The following is a 19715-nucleotide window of genomic DNA, read 5'->3' as shown; positions in this document are numbered from 1 at the left end:
GGAGAGAGAGCAGGGAGAGGGGAGAGAGAGAGCAGGGAGAAGGAGAGAGAGCAGGGAGAAGGGGAGAGAGCAGGGAGAAGGGGAGAGAGACTGGGAAAGGGGAGAGAGACAGGGAGAAGGAGGGAGAGAGAGAGAGCAGGGAGAAGGAGGGAGAGCAGGGAGAAGGAGGGAGAGCAGGGAGAAGGAGAGAGAGAGAGCAGGGAGAGGGGAGAGAGACTGGGAAAGGGGAGAGAGAGAGCAGGGAGAAGGAGGGAGAGAGCAGGGAGAAGGAGGGAGAGCAGGGAGAAGGAGGGAGAGAGCAGGGAGAAGGAGGGAGTGCTGGTGGAAAGTGGAACTGGGGAGAAGGGGAAAAGGCCTTGGGGAGGTTGGAGAGGGGAGACAAAGGAGGTTGGGATTGGGAGGAAGAATGGAAGGATGTATGGTGGGGGATGATGGGGAGGGGAGGGGGAGTGGTGTGTGGGGAGGGGAGGACAAGAGGGGAGAAGGAGTGTGGGGAGGGAGGGGAGGGGGAGGGGGGTGTGGGGAGGGGAGAGGGAGAGGGGGTGAGGGGAGGGGAGGGGGTGAGGGGGAGACGGGGTGTGGAGTGGGGAGGGGAGGGGGAAGAGGGGTGTGTGTGGTGGGGAGGAGGACAGGGAGTGTGGGGAGGGGAGGGGAGGGGGAGAGGTGGTGTGGGGTGGGTGGGGGACAGTGAGTGTGGGGAGGGGAGGGGGAGAGGTGGTGTGGGGTGGGTGGGGGACGGGGTATGGGGAGGGAGGGGAGGGGGGAGAGGTGGTGTGGGGTGGGGAGGGGAGGGTGAGGGGGAGAGGGGGTGTGTGGTTGGGAGGGGGACAGGGAGTGTGGGGAGGGGAGGGGAGAGGTGGTGTGGGGTGGGGAGGGGGTCGAGGGTGTGGGGTGGGGAGGGGGACAGGGAGTGTGGGGAGGGGAGGGGAGGGGGAGAGGTGGTGTGGGGTGGGTGGGGGACGGGGGTATGGGGAGGGGAGGGGAGGGGGAGAGGTGGTGTGGGGTGGGGGAGGGGGACAGGGAGTGTGGGGAGGGGAGGGGAGGGGGAGAGGTGGTGTGGGGTGGGGAGGGGGACAGGGAGTGTGGGGAGGGGAGGGGAGGGGGAGAGGTGGTGTGGGGTGGGGAGGGGGACAGGGAGTGTGGGGAGGGGAGGGGAGGAGGAGAGGTGGTGTGGGGTGGGTGGGGGACAGTGAGTGTGGGGAGGGGAGGGGGAGAGGTGGTGTGGGGTGGGTGGGGGACGGGGTATGGGGAGGGGAGGGGAGGGGGAGAGGGTGGTGTGGGGTGGGGAGGGGAGGGTGAGGGGGAGAGGGGGTGTGTGGTTGGGAGGGGGACAGGGAGTGTGGGGAGGGGAGGGGGAGAGGTGGTGTGGGGTGGGGAGGGGGTCGAGGGTGTGGGGTGGGGAGGGGGACAGGGAGTGTGGGGAGGGGAGGGGAGGGGGAGAGGTGGTGTGGGGTGGGTGGGGGACGGGGGTATGGGGAGGGGAGGGGAGGGGAGAGGTGGTGTGGGGTGGGGAGGGGGACAGGGAGTGTGGGAGGGGAGGGGAGGGGGAGAGGTGGTGTGGGGTGGGGAGGGGGACAGGGAGTGTGGGGAGGGGAGGGGAGGGGGAGAGGTGGTGTGGGGTGGGGAGGGGGACAGGGAGTGTGGGGAGGGGAGGGGAGGAGGAGAGGTGGTGTGGGGTGGGGAGGGGGACAGGGAGTGTGGGGAGGGGAGGGGAGGGGGAGAGGTGGTGTGGGGTGGGGAGGGGGACAGGGAGTGTGGGGAGGGGAGGGGAGGAGTTGCTAATTGAATCAGTCCAGGTGACAGTCAGTTCCTAAATTTTGGGTATTGGAGATGGGGGAAATTGTGGGGGTGAGGGTTGTCGGGCAGGGTATTGGGAAGGGGTGGGGAGGGTGTGGGAGGAGGGGCTGCAGAGGGAGGCTGTGGGGGAGTGTGGGAGGAGGATGTTGGGGGAGGGAATGGGGGGAAGAGAGGGATGAGGGAGGGTATGTTGGAGAGGGGGTGTGGTGGGGGTTGTGTGTGTGGATGTGGGGGTGGGGGGGTGAGGGTTTTGGGGGTGAGGTTGTGATGGTTGTAGGGGTGTGGGGGTGAGAGTTGTTGGGGTGAGGGTTGAGGGGGTGTGTTTGCATGGTGGCGGTGGTGGGGGGGGGTGTGGGGCCGATGGTTGTGGGGCTGAGGGTTGAGGGGGTATGGGGGCGTGGTGGTGGTGGTGTGGGGGGTGTGGGGCTGAGGGTTGAGGGGGTGAGGGTTGTGGGGGTGAGGGTTGTTGGGGTGAGGGTTGAGGAGGTGAGGGTTGTGGGGGTGAGGGTTGAGGGGGTGAGGGTTGTTGGGGTGAGGGTTGAGGGGGTGAGGGTTGAGGGGGTGAGGGTTGTTGGGGTGAGGGTTGAGGGGGTGAGGGTTGAGGGGGTGAGGGTTGTTGGGGTGTGGGTTGTTGGGGTGAGGGTTGTTGGGGTGAGGGTTGAGGGGGTGAGGGTTGAGGGGGTGAGGGTTGTTGGGGTGAGGGTTGTGGGGGTGAGGGTTGTGGGGGTGAGGGTTGAGGGGGTGAGGGTTGTTGGGGTGAGGGTTGAGGGGGTGAGGGTTGAGGGGGTGAGGGTTGTTGGGGTGTGGGGGTGGGGGGGTGAGGGTTTTGGGGGTGAGGTTGTGATGGTTGTAGGGGTGTGGGGGTGAGAGTTGTTGGGGTGAGGGTTGAGGGGGTGAGAGTTGTTGGGGTGAGGGTTGTGGGGGTGAGGGTTGAAGGGGTGAGGGTTGTGGGGGTGAGGGTTGAGGGGGTGAGGGTTGTTGGGGTGAGGGTTGAGGGGGTGAGGGTTGAGGGGGTGAGGGTTGTTGGGGTGTGGGGGTGGGGTTTGCTACTTGAGAAAGTCCAGTGAAGAGCCAGTTTCTAAGAGCCGTCAGGTTGAATCTCTGAGGAATGTGGGGTGTTCAGATGAAATATTCTTTCTTGTCCTCTGCATTTGCTTGACTCCCCTCAGCGTTGATGATCGCTGTGTCTGCATCAGGGGCATCCTCAGCTCCCTTCGCCTCATTGGTCAGATAGGTTCCTATGACAACACAAGGGATTCGATTAGATTAGATTCCCTACAGTGTGGAAACAGGCCCATTGGCCGAACAAGTCCACACCGACCCTCCAAAGAGCAACCCACCCAGACCCATTCCTAGTCCATTGGAATTGTGGGTCTGCTGTGTTTGACAGTTTCTCAAACGACCATCTCAACTTAGCCACTGGCTACAGAGTTCAGAGCAAATGCAGGAATTACAGAGTCGACAACAGGCCATTCAGCCCCACTGCTTGGTGTTGGTGGTTCCACTTTGACCTGGACGGGGTTGAGCTGTTGTTGGAGCTGCCCCCCCCCCCCCCCCCCCCGTCCAGGTGAGTGAGGAGTATTCCCTCACCTTCCTGCCCGACGGTGGGACAGACACAGACTCAGGGTCTCCCTTCTCCAAACTGGGAGAAAGTGAGGACTGCAGATGCTGGAGATCAGAGCTGAGAGTGTGGTGCTGGAAAAGCACAGCAGGTCAGGCAGCATCCGAGGAGCAGGAGAATCGAGGTTTCGGGCATAAACCTGATGAATTCCTGATGAAGGGATAATATCTGAAACATTGACTCTCTTGCTCCTCGGATGCTGCCTGCCACGCTGTGTTTTTCCAAACTGCCCTGACTTTGGATGTCGCTGTGAGTTGGGAAAATCCCACACTTAATGGTTTGCTTGGCCATTTCTGAGGGATGGTAAGAGTCAAGCTCTGGAGTCACATGTACAATTTCCTTTCCTAAACGGCACTGAATGCAATCTGGAATGAATAGCTAATCTAATAGTGAGCAGTGCCAATTGATGGAAGAACCCATCTGCTTCACTAAATAGTGAAGGAAATCTGCTGTCCTCACCTGGCCTGGTCTATACGTGACTCCAGACCCACAGCAATGCTTGGGACTTGAGTTCAACTCAGTTCAAGTGAAACAAGGGTCAGGAAAGTGATGCTGACCTCCCAGTGAGCCCTGACCTCAGGAATGAACACACTGACAGGACAAAAGGACAATCCAGTTACCAAGAGCCCCCGAAGCGAGATGAGCTTTTTAATTCTGATCAGTGAATAAAGAGAGACAGCATCCAGATGTATTTCCATGAACGACATCACGTGTGACAGCAAATCCCCGTGGCCTACCATGTGAATGAGCAGACGGGGAAAGAGCAGGCCACTGTCACTGTGACCTCTGACATGTGGGGAACAGCCTGCTGGGAAACAGGGCAGCACACTGACCGCAAACCCCAACCTACCTTTATGTCGAGCCAGGTACCTCCCGAGAACGATCACCAAACACAGGGTGATGAAGACAACGACAGCTACCACTCCACCAATCACAGCATGATCAGGACCAGACTGTCCAGCCAGGGCACTGGGATCTACAGAGACACAAACACAGCAGCTCAGTCACAGCACAGAGGACAACAATGCACAGCTCCACTCAATCACCGAGTCAATTCGGAGTTCAGTCTCTCACACACTGGGTGACCAGCCAGGAAAACCAACCAGGAACCAACACAAGAACACAACTGGACAAGATCTGGTGTGACACACTGACAGACCTGTCCCCACCAGTACTGTACCCCAGTGTTAAACAGTGACAGACCTGTCCCCACCAGTACTGTACCCCAGTGTTATACAGGGACAGACCTGTCCCCACCAGTACTGTACCCCAGTGTTATACAGAGACAGACCTGCCCCCACCAGTACTGTACCCCAGTGTTATACAGAGACAGACCTGTCCCCACCAGTACTGTACCCCAGTGTTAAACAGTGACAGACCTGTCCCCACCAGTACTGTACCCCAGTGTTATACAGGGACAGACCTGTCCCCACCAGTACTGTACCCCAGTGTTATACAGAGACAGACCTGCCCCCACCAGTACTGTACCCCAGTGTTATACAGAGACAGACCTGTCCCCACCAGTACTGTACCCCAGTGTTATACAGGGACAGACCTGTCCCCACCAGTACTGTACCCCAGTGTTATACAGAGACAGACCTGTCCCCACCAGTACTGTACCCCAGTGTTAAACAGTGACAGACCTGTCCCCACCAGTACTGTACCCCAGTGTTATACAGAGACAGACCTGTCCCCACCAGTACTGTACCCCAGTGTTATACAGAGACAGACCTGTCCCCACCAGTACTGTACCCCAGTGTTATACAGAGACAGACCTGTCCCCACCAGTACTGTACCCCAGTGTTATACAGACACAGACCTGTCCCCACCAGTACTGTACCCCAGTGTTATACAGAGACAGACCTGCCCCCACCAGTACTGTACCCCAGTGTTATACAGAGACAGACCTGTCCCCACCAGTACTGTACCCCAGTGTTATACAGGGACAGACCTGTCCCCACCAGTACTGTACCCCAGTGTTATACAGAGACAGACCTGTCCCCACCAGTACTGTACCCCAGTGTTAAACAGTGACAGACCTGTCCCCACCAGTACTGTACCCCAGTGTTATACAGAGACAGACCTGTCCCCACCAGTACTGTACCCCAGTGTTATACAGAGACAGACCTGTCCCCACCAGTACTGTACCCCAGTGTTATACAGAGACAGACCTGTCCCCACCAGTACTGTACCCCAGTGTTAAACAGTGACAGACCTGTCCCCACCAGTACTGTACCCCAGTGTTATACAGAGACAGACCTGTCCCCACCAGTCCTGTACCCCAGTGTTATACAGTGATAGACCTGTCCCCACCAGTACTCTACCCCAGTGTTATACAGTGACAGACATGTCCCCACCAGTACTGTACCCCAGTGTTATACAGAGACAGACCTGTCCACACCAGGACTGAACCCCAGTGTTTTACAGTGACAGACCTGTCCCCACCAGTACTGTACCCCAGTGTGATACAGTGACAGACCTGCCCCCACCAGTACTGTACCCCAGTGTTATACAGTGACAGACCTGTCCCCACCAGTCCTGTACCCCAGTGTTATACAGTGACAGACCTGTCACCACCAGTACTGTACCCCAGTGTAATACAGTGACACACCTGTCCCCACCAGTACTGTACCCCAGTGTTATACAGTCACAGACCAGTCCCCACCAGTACTGTACCCCAGTGTAACACAGTGACAGACCTGTCCCCACCAGTACTGTACCCCAGTGTTATACAGTAACTGACCTGTCCCCACCAGTACTGTACCCCAGTGTAACACAGTGAAAATCCTGTCCCACCAGTACTGTACGCCAGTGTGATACAGTGACAGACCTGTCCCCACCAGTACTTTACCCCAGTGTTATACAGGGACAGACCTGTCCCCATCAGTACTGTACCCCAGTGTTAAACAGTGACAGACCTGTCCCCAACAGTACTGTACCCCAGTGTTATACAGGGACAGACCTGTCCCCACCAGTACTGTACCCCAGAGTTATACAGAGACAGACCTGACCCCACCAGTACTGTACCCCAGTGTTATACAGTAACAGACCTGTCCCCACCAGTACTGTACCCCAGTGTTATACAGTGACAGACCTGTCCCCACCAGTACTGTACCCCAGTGTTATACAGTGTCAGACCTGTCCCCACCAGTACTGTACCCCAATGTTATACAGGGACAGACCTGTCCCCACCAGTACTGAATCCCAGTGTTACACTTTGACAGACCTGTCTCCACCAGTACTGTACCCCAGTGTTATACAGTAATAGACCTGTCACCACCAGTTCTGTACCCCAGTGTTATACAGTGACAGACTTGTCCCCACCAGTACTGTACCCCAGTGTAATACAGTGACAGACCTGTCCCCACCAGTGCAGTACCCCAGTGTTATACAGTACCTGACCTGTCCCCACCAGTACTGTACCCCAGTGTGAAACAGTGACAGACCTGTCCCCACCAGCACTGTACCCCAGTGTTACACAGTGACAGACCTGTCCCCACCAGTACAGTGCCCCAGTGTTATACAGTAACAGACCTGTCCCCACCAGTACTGTACCCCAGTGTTATACATGGACAGACCTGTCCACACCAGGACTGAACCCCAATGTTATACAATGACAGACCTGTCCCCACCAGTCCTGTACCCCAATGTTATACAGTGACAGACCTGCCCCCGCCAGTACTGTACCCCAGTGGTATACAGTGACAGACCTGTCCCCACCAGTCCTGTACCCCAGTGTTATACAGACACAGACCTGTCCCCACCAGTACTGTACCCAGTGTTATACAGTGACAGACCTGTCCCCACCAGTACTGTACCCCAGTGTTATACAGGGACAGACCTGTCCCCACCAGTACTGTACCCCAGTGTTATACAGTGACAGACCTGTCCCCACCAGTACTGTACCCCAGTGTTATACAGTGTCAGACCTGTCCCCACCAGTACTGTACCCCAGTGTTATACAGTGACAGACCTGTCCCCACCAGTACTGTACCCCAGTGTTATACAGTGACAGACCTGTCCCCACCAGTACTGTACCCCAGTGTTATACAGTGACAGACCTGTCCCCACCAGTACTGTACCCCAGTGTTATACAATGTCAGACCTGTCCCCACCAGTACTGTACCCCAGTGTTATACAGTGTCAGACCTGTCCCCACCAGTACTGTACCCCAGTGTAATACAGTGACAGACCTGTCCCCACCAGTACTGTACCCCAGTGTTATACAGTGACAGACCTGTCCCCACCAGTACTGTACCCCAGTGTTATACAGTGACAGACCTGTCCCCACCAGTATTGTACCCCAGTGTTATACAGTGTCAGACCTGTCCCCACCAGTACTGTACCCCAGTGTTATACAGTGACAGACCTGTCCCCACCAGTACTGTACCCCAGTGTTTTACAGTGTCAGACCTGTCCCCACCAGTACTGTACCCCAGTGTTATACAGTGACAGACCTGTCCCCACCAGTACTGTACCCCAGTGTTATACAGTGTCAGACCTGTCCCCACCAGTACTGTATCCCAGTGTTATACACAGACAGACCCGTCCCTACGAGTACTGTACCCCAGTGTTATACAGAGACAGACCTGTCCCCACCAGTACTGTACCCCAGTGTTATACAGTGACAGACCTGTCCCCACCAGTACTGTACCCCAGTGTTATACAGTGACAGACCTGTCCCCACCAGTACTGTACCCCAGTGTTATACAGTGACAGACCTGCCACCCCAGTACTGTACCCCAGTGTTATACAGTGACAGACCTACCCCCGCCAGTACTGTACCCCAGTGGTATACAGTGACAGACCTGTCCCCACCAGTCCTGTACCCCAGTGTTATACAGTGACAGACCTGCCCCCGCCAGTACTGTACCCCAGTGGTATACAGTGACAGACCTGCCCCCGCCAGTACTGTACCCCAGTGTTATACAGTGACAGACCTGTCCCCACCAGTACTGTACCCCAGGGTTATACAGTGACAGACCTGTCCCCACCAGTACTGTACCCCAGTGTTATACAGGGACAGACCTATCCCCACCAGTACTGTACCCCAGTGTTATACAGACACAGACCTGTCCCCACCAGTACTGTACCCCAGTGTTATACAGAGACAGACCTGTCCCCACCAGTACTGTACCCCAGTGTTATACAGTGACAGACATGTCCCCACCAGTACTGTACCCCAGTGTTATACAGGGACAGACCTGTCCCCACCAGTACTGTACCCCAGTGTTATACAGTGACAGACATGTCCCCACCAGTACTGTACCCCAATGTTATACAGGGACAGACCTGTCCCCACCAGTACTGAATCCCAGTGTTACACTTTGACAGACCTGTCTCCACCAGTACTGTACCCCAGTGTTATACAGTAATAGACCTGTCACCACCAGTTCTGTACCCCAGTGTTATACAGTGACAGACTTGTCCCCACCAGTACTGTACCCCAGTGTAATACAGTGACAGACCTGTCCCCACCAGTGCAGTACCCCAGTGTTATACAGTACCTGACCTGTCCCCACCAGTACTGTACCCCAGTGTGAAACAGTGACAGACCTGTCCCCACCAGCACTGTACCCCAGTGTTACACAGTGACAGACCTGTCCCCACCAGTACAGTGCCCCAGTGTTATACAGTAACAGACCTGTCCCCACCAGTACTGTACCCCAGTGTTATACATGGACAGACCTGTCCACACCAGGACTGAACCCCAATGTTATACAATGACAGACCTGTCCCCACCAGTCCTGTACCCCAATGTTATACAGTGACAGACCTGCCCCCGCCAGTACTGTACCCCAGTGGTATACAGTGACAGACCTGTCCCCACCAGTCCTGTACCCCAGTGTTATACAGACACAGACCTGTCCCCACCAGTACTGTACCCAGTGTTATACAGTGACAGACCTGTCCCCACCAGTACTGTACCCCAGTGTTATACAGGGACAGACCTGTCCCCACCAGTACTGTACCCCAGTGTTATACAGTGACAGACCTGTCCCCACCAGTACTGTACCCCAGTGTTATACAGTGTCAGACCTGTCCCCACCAGTACTGTACCCCAGTGTTATACAGTGACAGACCTGTCCCCACCAGTACTGTACCCCAGTGTTATACAGTGACAGACCTGTCCCCACCAGTACTGTACCCCAGTGTTATACAGTGACAGACCTGTCCCCACCAGTACTGTACCCCAGTGTTATACAATGTCAGACCTGTCCCCACCAGTACTGTACCCCAGTGTTATACAGTGTCAGACCTGTCCCCACCAGTACTGTACCCCAGTGTAATACAGTGACAGACCTGTCCCCACCAGTACTGTACCCCAGTGTTATACAGTGACAGACCTGTCCCCACCAGTACTGTACCCCAGTGTTATACAGTGACAGACCTGTCCCCACCAGTATTGTACCCCAGTGTTATACAGTGTCAGACCTGTCCCCACCAGTACTGTACCCCAGTGTTATACAGTGACAGACCTGTCCCCACCAGTACTGTACCCCAGTGTTTTACAGTGTCAGACCTGTCCCCACCAGTACTGTACCCCAGTGTTATACAGTGACAGACCTGTCCCCACCAGTACTGTACCCCAGTGTTATACAGTGTCAGACCTGTCCCCACCAGTACTGTATCCCAGTGTTATACACAGACAGACCCGTCCCTACGAGTACTGTACCCCAGTGTTATACAGAGACAGACCTGTCCCCACCAGTACTGTACCCCAGTGTTATACAGTGACAGACCTGTCCCCACCAGTACTGTACCCCAGTGTTATACAGTGACAGACCTGTCCCCACCAGTACTGTACCCCAGTGTTATACAGTGACAGACCTGCCACCCCAGTACTGTACCCCAGTGTTATACAGTGACAGACCTACCCCCGCCAGTACTGTACCCCAGTGGTATACAGTGACAGACCTGTCCCCACCAGTCCTGTACCCCAGTGTTATACAGTGACAGACCTGCCCCCGCCAGTACTGTACCCCAGTGGTATACAGTGACAGACCTGCCCCCGCCAGTACTGTACCCCAGTGTTATACAGTGACAGACCTGTCCCCACCAGTACTGTACCCCAGGGTTATACAGTGACAGACCTGTCCCCACCAGTACTGTACCCCAGTGTTATACAGGGACAGACCTATCCCCACCAGTACTGTACCCCAGTGTTATACAGGGACAGACCTGTCCCCACCAGTACTGTACCCCAGTGTTATACAGAGACAGACCTGTCCCCACCAGTACTGTACCCCAGTGTTATACAGTGACAGACATGTCCCCACCAGTACTGTACCCCAGTGTTATACAGGGACAGACCTGTCCCCACCAGTACTGTACCCCAGTGTTATACAGTGACAGACATGTCCCCACCAGTACTGTACCCCTGTGTTATACAGTGACAGACATGTCCCCACCAGTACTGTACCCCAGTGTTATACAGGGACAGACCTGTCCCCACCAGTACTGTACCCCAGTGTTATACAGTGACAGACATGTCCCCACCAGTACTGTACCCCAGTGTTATACAGAGACAGACCTGTCCACACCAGGACTGAACCCCAGTGTTTTACAGTGACAGACCTGTCCCCACCAGTACTGTCCCCAGTGTTATACAGAAACAGACCTGTCCCCACCTGTACTGTACCCCAGTGTTATACAGTGACAGACCTCCCCCCACCAGTCCTGTACCCCAGTGTTATACAGAAACAGACCTGTGCCCACCAGTACTGTACCCCAGTGTTACATAGTGACAGACCTGTCACCACCAGTACTGTACCCCAGTGTTATACAGAAACAGACCTGTGCCCACCAGTACTGTACCCCACTGTTATACAATGACAGACCTGTCCCCACCAGTACTGTATCCCAGTATTACACAGTGACAGACCAGTCCCCACCAGTACTGTACCCCAGTGTAATACAGTGACACACCTGTCCCCACCAGTACTGTACCCCAGTGTTATACAGACACAGACCTGTCCCCACCAGTACTGTACCCCAGTGTTACACAATGACAGACCAGTCCCCACCAGTACTGTACCCCAGTGTTATACAGACACAGACCTGTCCCCACCAGTACTGTACCCCAGTGTGATACAATGACAGACCTGTCTCCACCAGTACTGTACCCCAGTGTTATACAGTGACATACCTGTCCCCATCAGTACTGTACCCCAGTGTTATACAGTAACAGATCTGTCCCCACCAGTACTGTACCCCAGTGTTACACAATGACAGACCTGTCCCCACCAGTACTGTACCCCAGTGTTATACCGTCACAGACCAGTCCCCACCAGTACTGTACCCCATTGTAACACAGTGACAGACCTGTCCCCACCAGTACTGTACCCCAGTGTTATACAGTGACAGACCTGTCCCCACCAGTATTGTACCCCAGTGTTATACAGTGACAGACCTGTCCCCACCAGTACTGCACCCCAGTGTTATACAGAGACAGACCTGTCCCCACCAGGACTGTACCCCAGTGTTATACAGTGACAGACCTGTCCCCACCAGTACTGTACCCCAGTGTTATACAGTGACAGACCTGTCCCCACAAGTACTGTACCCCAGTGTTATACAGTGACAGACCTGTCCCCACCAGTACTGTACCCCAGTGTCATACAGGGACAGACCTGTCCCCACCAGTACTGTACCCCAGTGTTATACAGTGTCAGACCTGTCCCCACCAGTACTGTACCCCAGTGTTATACAGTGACAGACCTGTCCCCACCAGTACTGTACCCCAGTGTTATACAGTGTCAGACCTGTCCCCACCAGTACTGTATCCCAGTGTTATACACAGACAGACCCGTCCCTACGAGTACTGTACCCCAGTGTTATACAGAGACAGACCTGTCCCCACCAGTACTGTACCCCAGTGTTATACAGTGACAGACCTGTCCCCACCAGTACTGTACCCCAGTGTTATACAGTGACAGACCTGTCCCCACCAGTACTGTACCCCAGTGTTATACAGTGACAGACCTGCCACCCCAGTACTGTACCCCAGTGTTATACAGTGACAGACCTGCCCCCGCCAGTACTGTACCCCAGTGGTATACAGTGACAGACCTGTCCCCACCAGTCCTGTACCCCAGTGTTATACAGTGACAGACCTGCCCCCGCCAGTACTGTACCCCAGTGGTATACAGTGACAGACCTGCCCCCGCCAGTCCTGTACCCCAGTGTTATACAGTGACAGACCTGCCCCCGCCAGTACTGTACCCCAGTGGTATACAGTGACAGACCTACCCCCGCCAGTACTGTACCCCAGTGGTATACAGTGACAGACCTGTCCCCACCAGTCCTGTACCCCAGTGTTATACAGTGACAGACCTGCCCCCGCCAGTACTGTACCCCAGTGGTATACAGTGACAGACCTGCCCCCGCCAGTACTGTACCCCAGTGTTATACAGTGACAGACCTGTCCCCACCAGTACTGTACCCCAGGGTTATACAGTGACAGACCTGTCCCCACCAGTACTGTACCCCAGTGTTATACAGGGACAGACCTATCCCCACCAGTACTGTACCCCAGTGTTATACAGGGACAGACCTGTCCCCACCAGTACTGTACCCCAGTGTTATACAGAGACAGACCTGTCCCCACCAGTACTGTACCCCAGTGTTATACAGTGACAGACATGTCCCCACCAGTACTGTACCCCAGTGTTATACAGGGACAGACCTGTCCCCACCAGTACTGTACCCCAGTGTTATACAGTGACAGACATGTCCCCACCAGTACTGTACCCCTGTGTTATACAGTGACAGACATGTCCCCACCAGTACTGTACCCCAGTGTTATACAGGGACAGACCTGTCCCCACCAGTACTGTACCCCAGTGTTATACAGTGACAGACATGTCCCCACCAGTACTGTACCCCAGTGTTATACAGAGACAGACCTGTCCACACCAGGACTGAACCCCAGTGTTTTACAGTGACAGACCTGTCCCCACCAGTACTGTCCCCAGTGTTATACAGAAACAGACCTGTCCCCACCTGTACTGTACCCCAGTGTTATACAGTGACAGACCTCCCCCCACCAGTCCTGTACCCCAGTGTTATACAGAAACAGACCTGTGCCCACCAGTACTGTACCCCAGTGTTACATAGTGACAGACCTGTCACCACCAGTACTGTACCCCAGTGTTATACAGAAACAGACCTGTGCCCACCAGTACTGTACCCCACTGTTATACAATGACAGACCTGTCCCCACCAGTACTGTATCCCAGTATTACACAGTGACAGACCAGTCCCCACCAGTACTGTACCCCAGTGTAATACAGTGACACACCTGTCCCCACCAGTACTGTACCCCAGTGTTATACAGACACAGACCTGTCCCCACCAGTACTGTACCCCAGTGTTACACAATGACAGACCAGTCCCCACCAGTACTGTACCCCAGTGTTATACAGACACAGACCTGTCCCCACCAGTACTGTACCCCAGTGTGATACAATGACAGACCTGTCTCCACCAGTACTGTACCCCAGTGTTATACAGTGACATACCTGTCCCCATCAGTACTGTACCCCAGTGTTATACAGTAACAGATCTGTCCCCACCAGTACTGTACCCCAGTGTTACACAATGACAGACCTGTCCCCACCAGTACTGTACCCCAGTGTTATACCGTCACAGACCAGTCCCCACCAGTACTGTACCCCATTGTAACACAGTGACAGACCTGTCCCCACCAGTACTGTACCCCAGTGTTATACAGTGACAGACCTGTCCCCACCAGTATTGTACCCCAGTGTTATACAGTGACAGACCTGTCCCCACCAGTACTGCACCCCAGTGTTATACAGAGACAGACCTGTCCCCACCAGGACTGTACCCCAGTGTTATACAGTGACAGACCTGTCCCCACCAGTACTGTACCCCAGTGTTATACAGTGACAGACCTGTCCCCACAAGTACTGTACCCCAGTGTTATACAGTGACAGACCTGTCCCCACCAGTACTGTACCCCAGTGTCATACAGGGACAGACCTGTCCCCACCAGTACTGTACCCCAGTGTTATACAGTGTCAGACCTGTCCCCACCAGTACTGTACCCCAGTGTTATACAGTGACAGACCTGTCCCCACCAGTACTGTACCCCAGTGTTATACAGTGTCAGACCTGTCCCCACCAGTACTGTATCCCAGTGTTATACACAGACAGACCCGTCCCTACGAGTACTGTACCCCAGTGTTATACAGAGACAGACCTGTCCCCACCAGTACTGTACCCCAGTGTTATACAGTGACAGACCTGTCCCCACCAGTACTGTACCCCAGTGTTATACAGTGACAGACCTGTCCCCACCAGTACTGTACCCCAGTGTTATACAGTGACAGACCTGCCACCCCAGTACTGTACCCCAGTGTTATACAGTGACAGACCTGCCCCCGCCAGTACTGTACCCCAGTGGTATACAGTGACAGACCTGTCCCCACCAGTCCTGTACCCCAGTGTTATACAGTGACAGACCTGCCCCCGCCAGTACTGTACCCCAGTGGTATACAGTGACAGACCTGCCCCCGCCAGTACTGTACCCCAGTGTTATACAGTGACAGACCTGTCCCCACCAGTACTGTACCCCAGGGTTATACAGTGACAGTCCTGTCCCCACCAGTACTGTACCCCAGTGTTATACAGGGACAGACCTATCCCCACCAGTACTGTACCCCAGTGTTATACAGGGACAGACCTGGCCCCACCAGTACTGTACCCCAGTGTTATACAGAGACAGACCTGTCCCCACCAGTACTGTACCCCAGTGTTATACAGTGACAGACATGTCCCCACCAGTACTGTACCCCAGTGTTATACAGGGACAGACCTGTCCCCACCAGTACTGTACCCCAGTGTTATACAGTGACAGACATGTCCCCACCAGTACTGTACCCCAGTGTTATACAGTGACAGACATGTCCCCACCAGTACTGTACCCCAGTGTTATACAGGGACAGACCTGTCCCCACCAGTACTGTACCCCAGTGTTATACAGTGACAGACATGTCCCCACCAGTACTGTACCCCAGTGTTATACAGAGACAGACCTGTCCACACCAGGACTGAACCCCAGTGTTTTACAGTGACAGACCTGTCCCCACCAGTACTGTCCCCAGTGTTATACAGAAACAGACCTGTCCCCACCTGTACTGTACCCCAGTGTTATACAGTGACAGACCTCCCCCCACCAGTCCTGTACCCCAGTGTTATACAGAAACAGACCTGTGCCCACCAGTACTGTACCCCAGTGTTACATAGTGACAGACCTGTCACCACCAGTACTGTACCCCAGTGTTATACAGAAACAGACCTGTGCCCACCAGTACTGTACCCCACTGTTATACAATGACAGACCTGTCCCCACCAGTACTGTATCCCAGTATTACACAGTGACAGACCAGTCCCCACCAGTACTGTACCCCAGTGTAATACAGTGACACACCTGTCCCCACCAGTACTGTACCCCAGTGTTATACAGACACAGACCTGTCCCCACCAGTACTGTACCCCAGTGTTACACAATGACAGACCAGTCCCCACCAGTACTGTATCCCAGTGTTATACAGACACAGACCTGTCCCCACCAGTACTGTACCCCAGTGTGATACAATGACAGACCTGTCTCCACCAGTACTGTACCCCAGTGTTATACAGTGACATACCTGTCCCCATCAGTACTGTACCCCAGTGTTATACAGTAACAGACCTGTCCCACCAGTACTGTACACCAGTGTTATACAGTAACAGACCTGTCCCCACCAGTACTGTACCCCAGTGTTACACAATGACAGACCTGTCCCCACCAGTACTGTACCCCAGTGTTATACCGTCACAGACCAGTCCCCACCAGTACTGTACCCCATTGTAACACAGTGACAGACCTGTCCCCACCAGTACTGTACCCCAGTGTTATACAGTGACAGACCTGTCCCCACCAGTATTGTACCCCAGTGTTATACAGTGACAGACCTGTCCCCACCAGTACTGCACCCCAGTGTTATACAGAGACAGACCTGTCCCCACCAGGACTGTACCCCAGTGTTATACAGTGACAGACCTGTCCCCACCAGTACTGTACCCCAGTGTTATACAGTGACAGACCTGTCCCCACAAGTACTGTACCCCAGTGTTATACAGTGACAGACCTGTCCCCACCAGTACTGTACCCCAGTGTCATACAGGGACAGACCTGTCCCCACCAGTACTGTACCCCAGTGTTATACAGTGACAGACCTGTCCCCACAAGTACTGTACCCCAGTGTTATACAGTGACAGACCTGTCCCCACCAGTACTGTACCCCAGTTGTATACAGACACAGACCTGTCCCCACCAGTACTGTACCCCAGTGTTATACAGTGACAGACCTGTCCCCACCAGTAATGTACCCCAGTGTTATACAGGGACAGACCTGACCCCACCAGTACTGTACCCGAGTGTTATACAGTGACAGACCTGTCCCCACCAGTACTGTACCCCAGTGTTATACAGTGACAGACCTGTCCCCACCAGTACTTTACCCCAGTGTTATACAGTGACAGACCTGTCCCCACCAGTACTGTACCCCAGTGTTATACAGTGACAGACCTGTCCCCACCAGTATTGTACTCCAGTGTTATACAGTGACAGACCTGTCCCCACCAGTCCCGTACCCCAGTGTTACACAGTGACAGACCTGTCCCCACCAGTATTGTACTCCAGTGTTATACAGTGACAGACCTGTCCCCACCAGTCCCGTACCCCAGTGTTACATCGTGACAGACCTGTCCCCACCAGTACTGTACCCCAGTGTTATACAGAGACAGACCTGTTCCCCACCAGTACGGTACCCCAGTGTTATACAGTGACAGACCTCTCTCCACCAGTACTGTACCCCAGTGTTATACAATGACAGACCTGTCCCCACCAGTACTGTACCCCAGTGTTATACAGTGACATACCTGTCCCCACCAGTACTGTACCCCAGTGCTGAGGGAGTGCCACATCTTCTGAAGGTCAGTGCTGAGGGAGTGCTGCACTGTCGGAGGGTCAGTACTGAGGGAGTGCTGCACTGTCAGAGGGTCAGTACTGAGGGAGTGCTGCACTGTCAGAGGGTCAGTATTGTGGGAGAACCACACTGTCAGAGGGTCAGTACTGAGGGAGTGCTGCACTGTCAGAGGGTCAGTACTGAGGGAGTGTTGCACTGTCAGAGGGTCAGTACTGAGGGAGTGGGCACTGTCAGAGGATCAGTACTGAGGGAGTGCTGTAGTGTCAGAGGGTCAGTGCTGAGGGAGTGTTGCACTGTCAGAGGGTCAGTACTGAGGGAGTGCTGCACTGTCAGAGGGTCAGTACTGAGGGAGTGCCGCACTGTCAGAGGGTCAGTACTGAGGGAGTGCCGCACTGTCAGAGGGTCAGTACTGAGGGAGTGCTGCACTGTCAGAGGGTCAGTACAGAGGGAGTGCCGCACTGTCAGAGGGTCAGTACTGAGGGAGTGCTGCACTGTCAGAGGGTCAGTACTGAGGGAGTGCTGCACTGTCAGAGGGTCAGTACTGAGGGAGTGCCGCACTATCATAGGGTCAGTACTGAGGGAGTGCCACACTGTCAGAGGGTCAGTACTGAGGGAGTGCCACACTGTCAGAGGATCAGTACTGAGGGAGTGTCACACTGTCAGAGGGTCAGTACTGAGGGAGTGCTGCACAGTCAGAGGGTCAGTACTGAGGGAGTGCCGCACTGTCAGAGGGTCAGTACTGAGGGAGTGCCGCACTGTCAGAGGGTCAGTACTGAGGGAGTGCTGCACAGTCAGAGGGTCAGTACTGAGGGAGTGGGCACTGTCAGAGGGTCAGTACTGAGGGAGTGCTGCACTGTCAGAGGGTCAGTACTGAGGGAGTGCTGCACTGTCAGAGGGTCAGTACTGATGGTGTTGTGTGTGTGGAATGAGCTGCCAGAAGAAGTGGTGGATGCTGGTAGAATTACAATCAGAAGGCGGCAGACTCTCTGTTGATACTTGCCACAGGACGTTCCATCAGTGTCAGCCTCTGGGAGAGGGCCCTGCCTCATGTACCTGTCACTGATCATTGGTGAGGGACTACATAACAATGGCACTCATTAAAGACTCAAACAGACTGGCACCTTTCTGGGTAGGCACAGTGCAAAAACCAGCCAGCCAAACAGGAACCACCACTTTTCACTAATGCCAGCTGTGGAACCTGACGATAGCAGTGAGGGGGATGAGATTCGAGTCTGCTTATAATAAATGAGCAGTCTCCTTGTTCAATGTACCAGAATAAAGTGCCTGAGGCAGAGTGTAAGGAGTTGAGAATCGTGAAGTATTGATGCCACTGTGCAGGCGACATGATGAAAGGGCTTGGATATGAAGAAGAACAGCTTGCTTTTCATCCGCACTTGCCCATTGCAGGAGGACAGCGGATAATGTTTGATGGGGTGGTACTAATCAGTGAGGTACAGGCAAAGAAATTAACAGAGTGTCTGGAGCAGCTCATCAAGTATCTATCATCCAAACATGAGCCCTTTGCTCTTTTAGTTTTTATTTATTCACGGGTTGAGGATGTTGCTGGCTGGACCAGCTGCTATTGCCCATCCCCTAAGTTAAAAGTTAACCACGTTGCTGTGGGTCTGGAGTCACACAGCCAGGTGGCACGGTGTCTCAGTGGTTAGCACTGCTGCCTCACAGCACCAGGGACCCGGGTTTGATTTCAGCTGCGGGAGACTGTCTGTGTGGTGTTTGCACGTTCTCCCCGTGTCTGCGTGGGTTTGCTCTGGTTTCCTCTCACAATCCAAAACTGTGCAGGTCAGGTGAATTGGCCATGGGAAATTGCCTAATATGTTCGGGGCATTAGTCAGGGGTAAATGTAGGGGAATGGGTCGGTGTGGACTTGGGCCAAAGGGCCTGTTTCCATACTGTTTGGAATCTAATCTCATCAGATTTGTTTTTCCTGACAATCAACAACAGACTGATGATCAATGATTTTTAATTCCCCAGAACAATACCTGGGTCTCTTGGATCTATAGGCTATCACCTCCCCATCATTTAGGCAAAGGATAACTATAATGTCTTCATCCCCTTGTCTTCATTAGTTATGGTATAGATTATAGATTATGGTATAGATTGTAAAAACAGCGAGGTTACGTTAGAGCTGTACAGAATTTCAAAAGCTGTGGAGAATGTGAAGCTTGACAGTTTTGTAAACCGTGAAGAGGATTGTGTAGAAATTCAAAAGTCAAATTGGTTGAGCAGGCAGATCGGGGGCAGATAAGGATCAAGGCAGAGAAGAGTGGGACAAAATG

General features: G+C 54.3%; 1 protein-coding gene across 3 annotated transcripts in view; it reads right to left on the bottom strand.

Annotated features, from left to right (window-relative positions):
* Positions 1-2627: 2627 nt before the first annotated feature.
* Positions 2628-19715, bottom strand: part of cadm2b (cell adhesion molecule 2b) — an 813462-nt gene continuing 796374 nt past the window's right edge. For 2 of the 3 annotated variants that reach the window (XM_072585798.1, XM_072585799.1), the window contains 2 exons: positions 4269-4394; positions 2628-3035 (listed from right to left, as the gene is read on the bottom strand). In XM_072585798.1, the coding sequence (XP_072441899.1) occupies positions 2917-3035; positions 4269-4394 (245 nt within the window). In that variant the 3' untranslated portion in view covers positions 2628-2916. The remainder of the gene's footprint in view (positions 3036-4268; positions 4395-19715) is intronic. The other variant, XM_072585800.1, reaches the window with a different exon arrangement.

Source organism: Chiloscyllium punctatum, chromosome 15 (assembly GCF_047496795.1).
Source record: "Chiloscyllium punctatum isolate Juve2018m chromosome 15, sChiPun1.3, whole genome shotgun sequence".
Lineage (NCBI taxonomy): Eukaryota > Metazoa > Chordata > Chondrichthyes > Orectolobiformes > Hemiscylliidae > Chiloscyllium > Chiloscyllium punctatum.
This window is presented reverse-complemented; position numbering and strand designations above follow the sequence as displayed.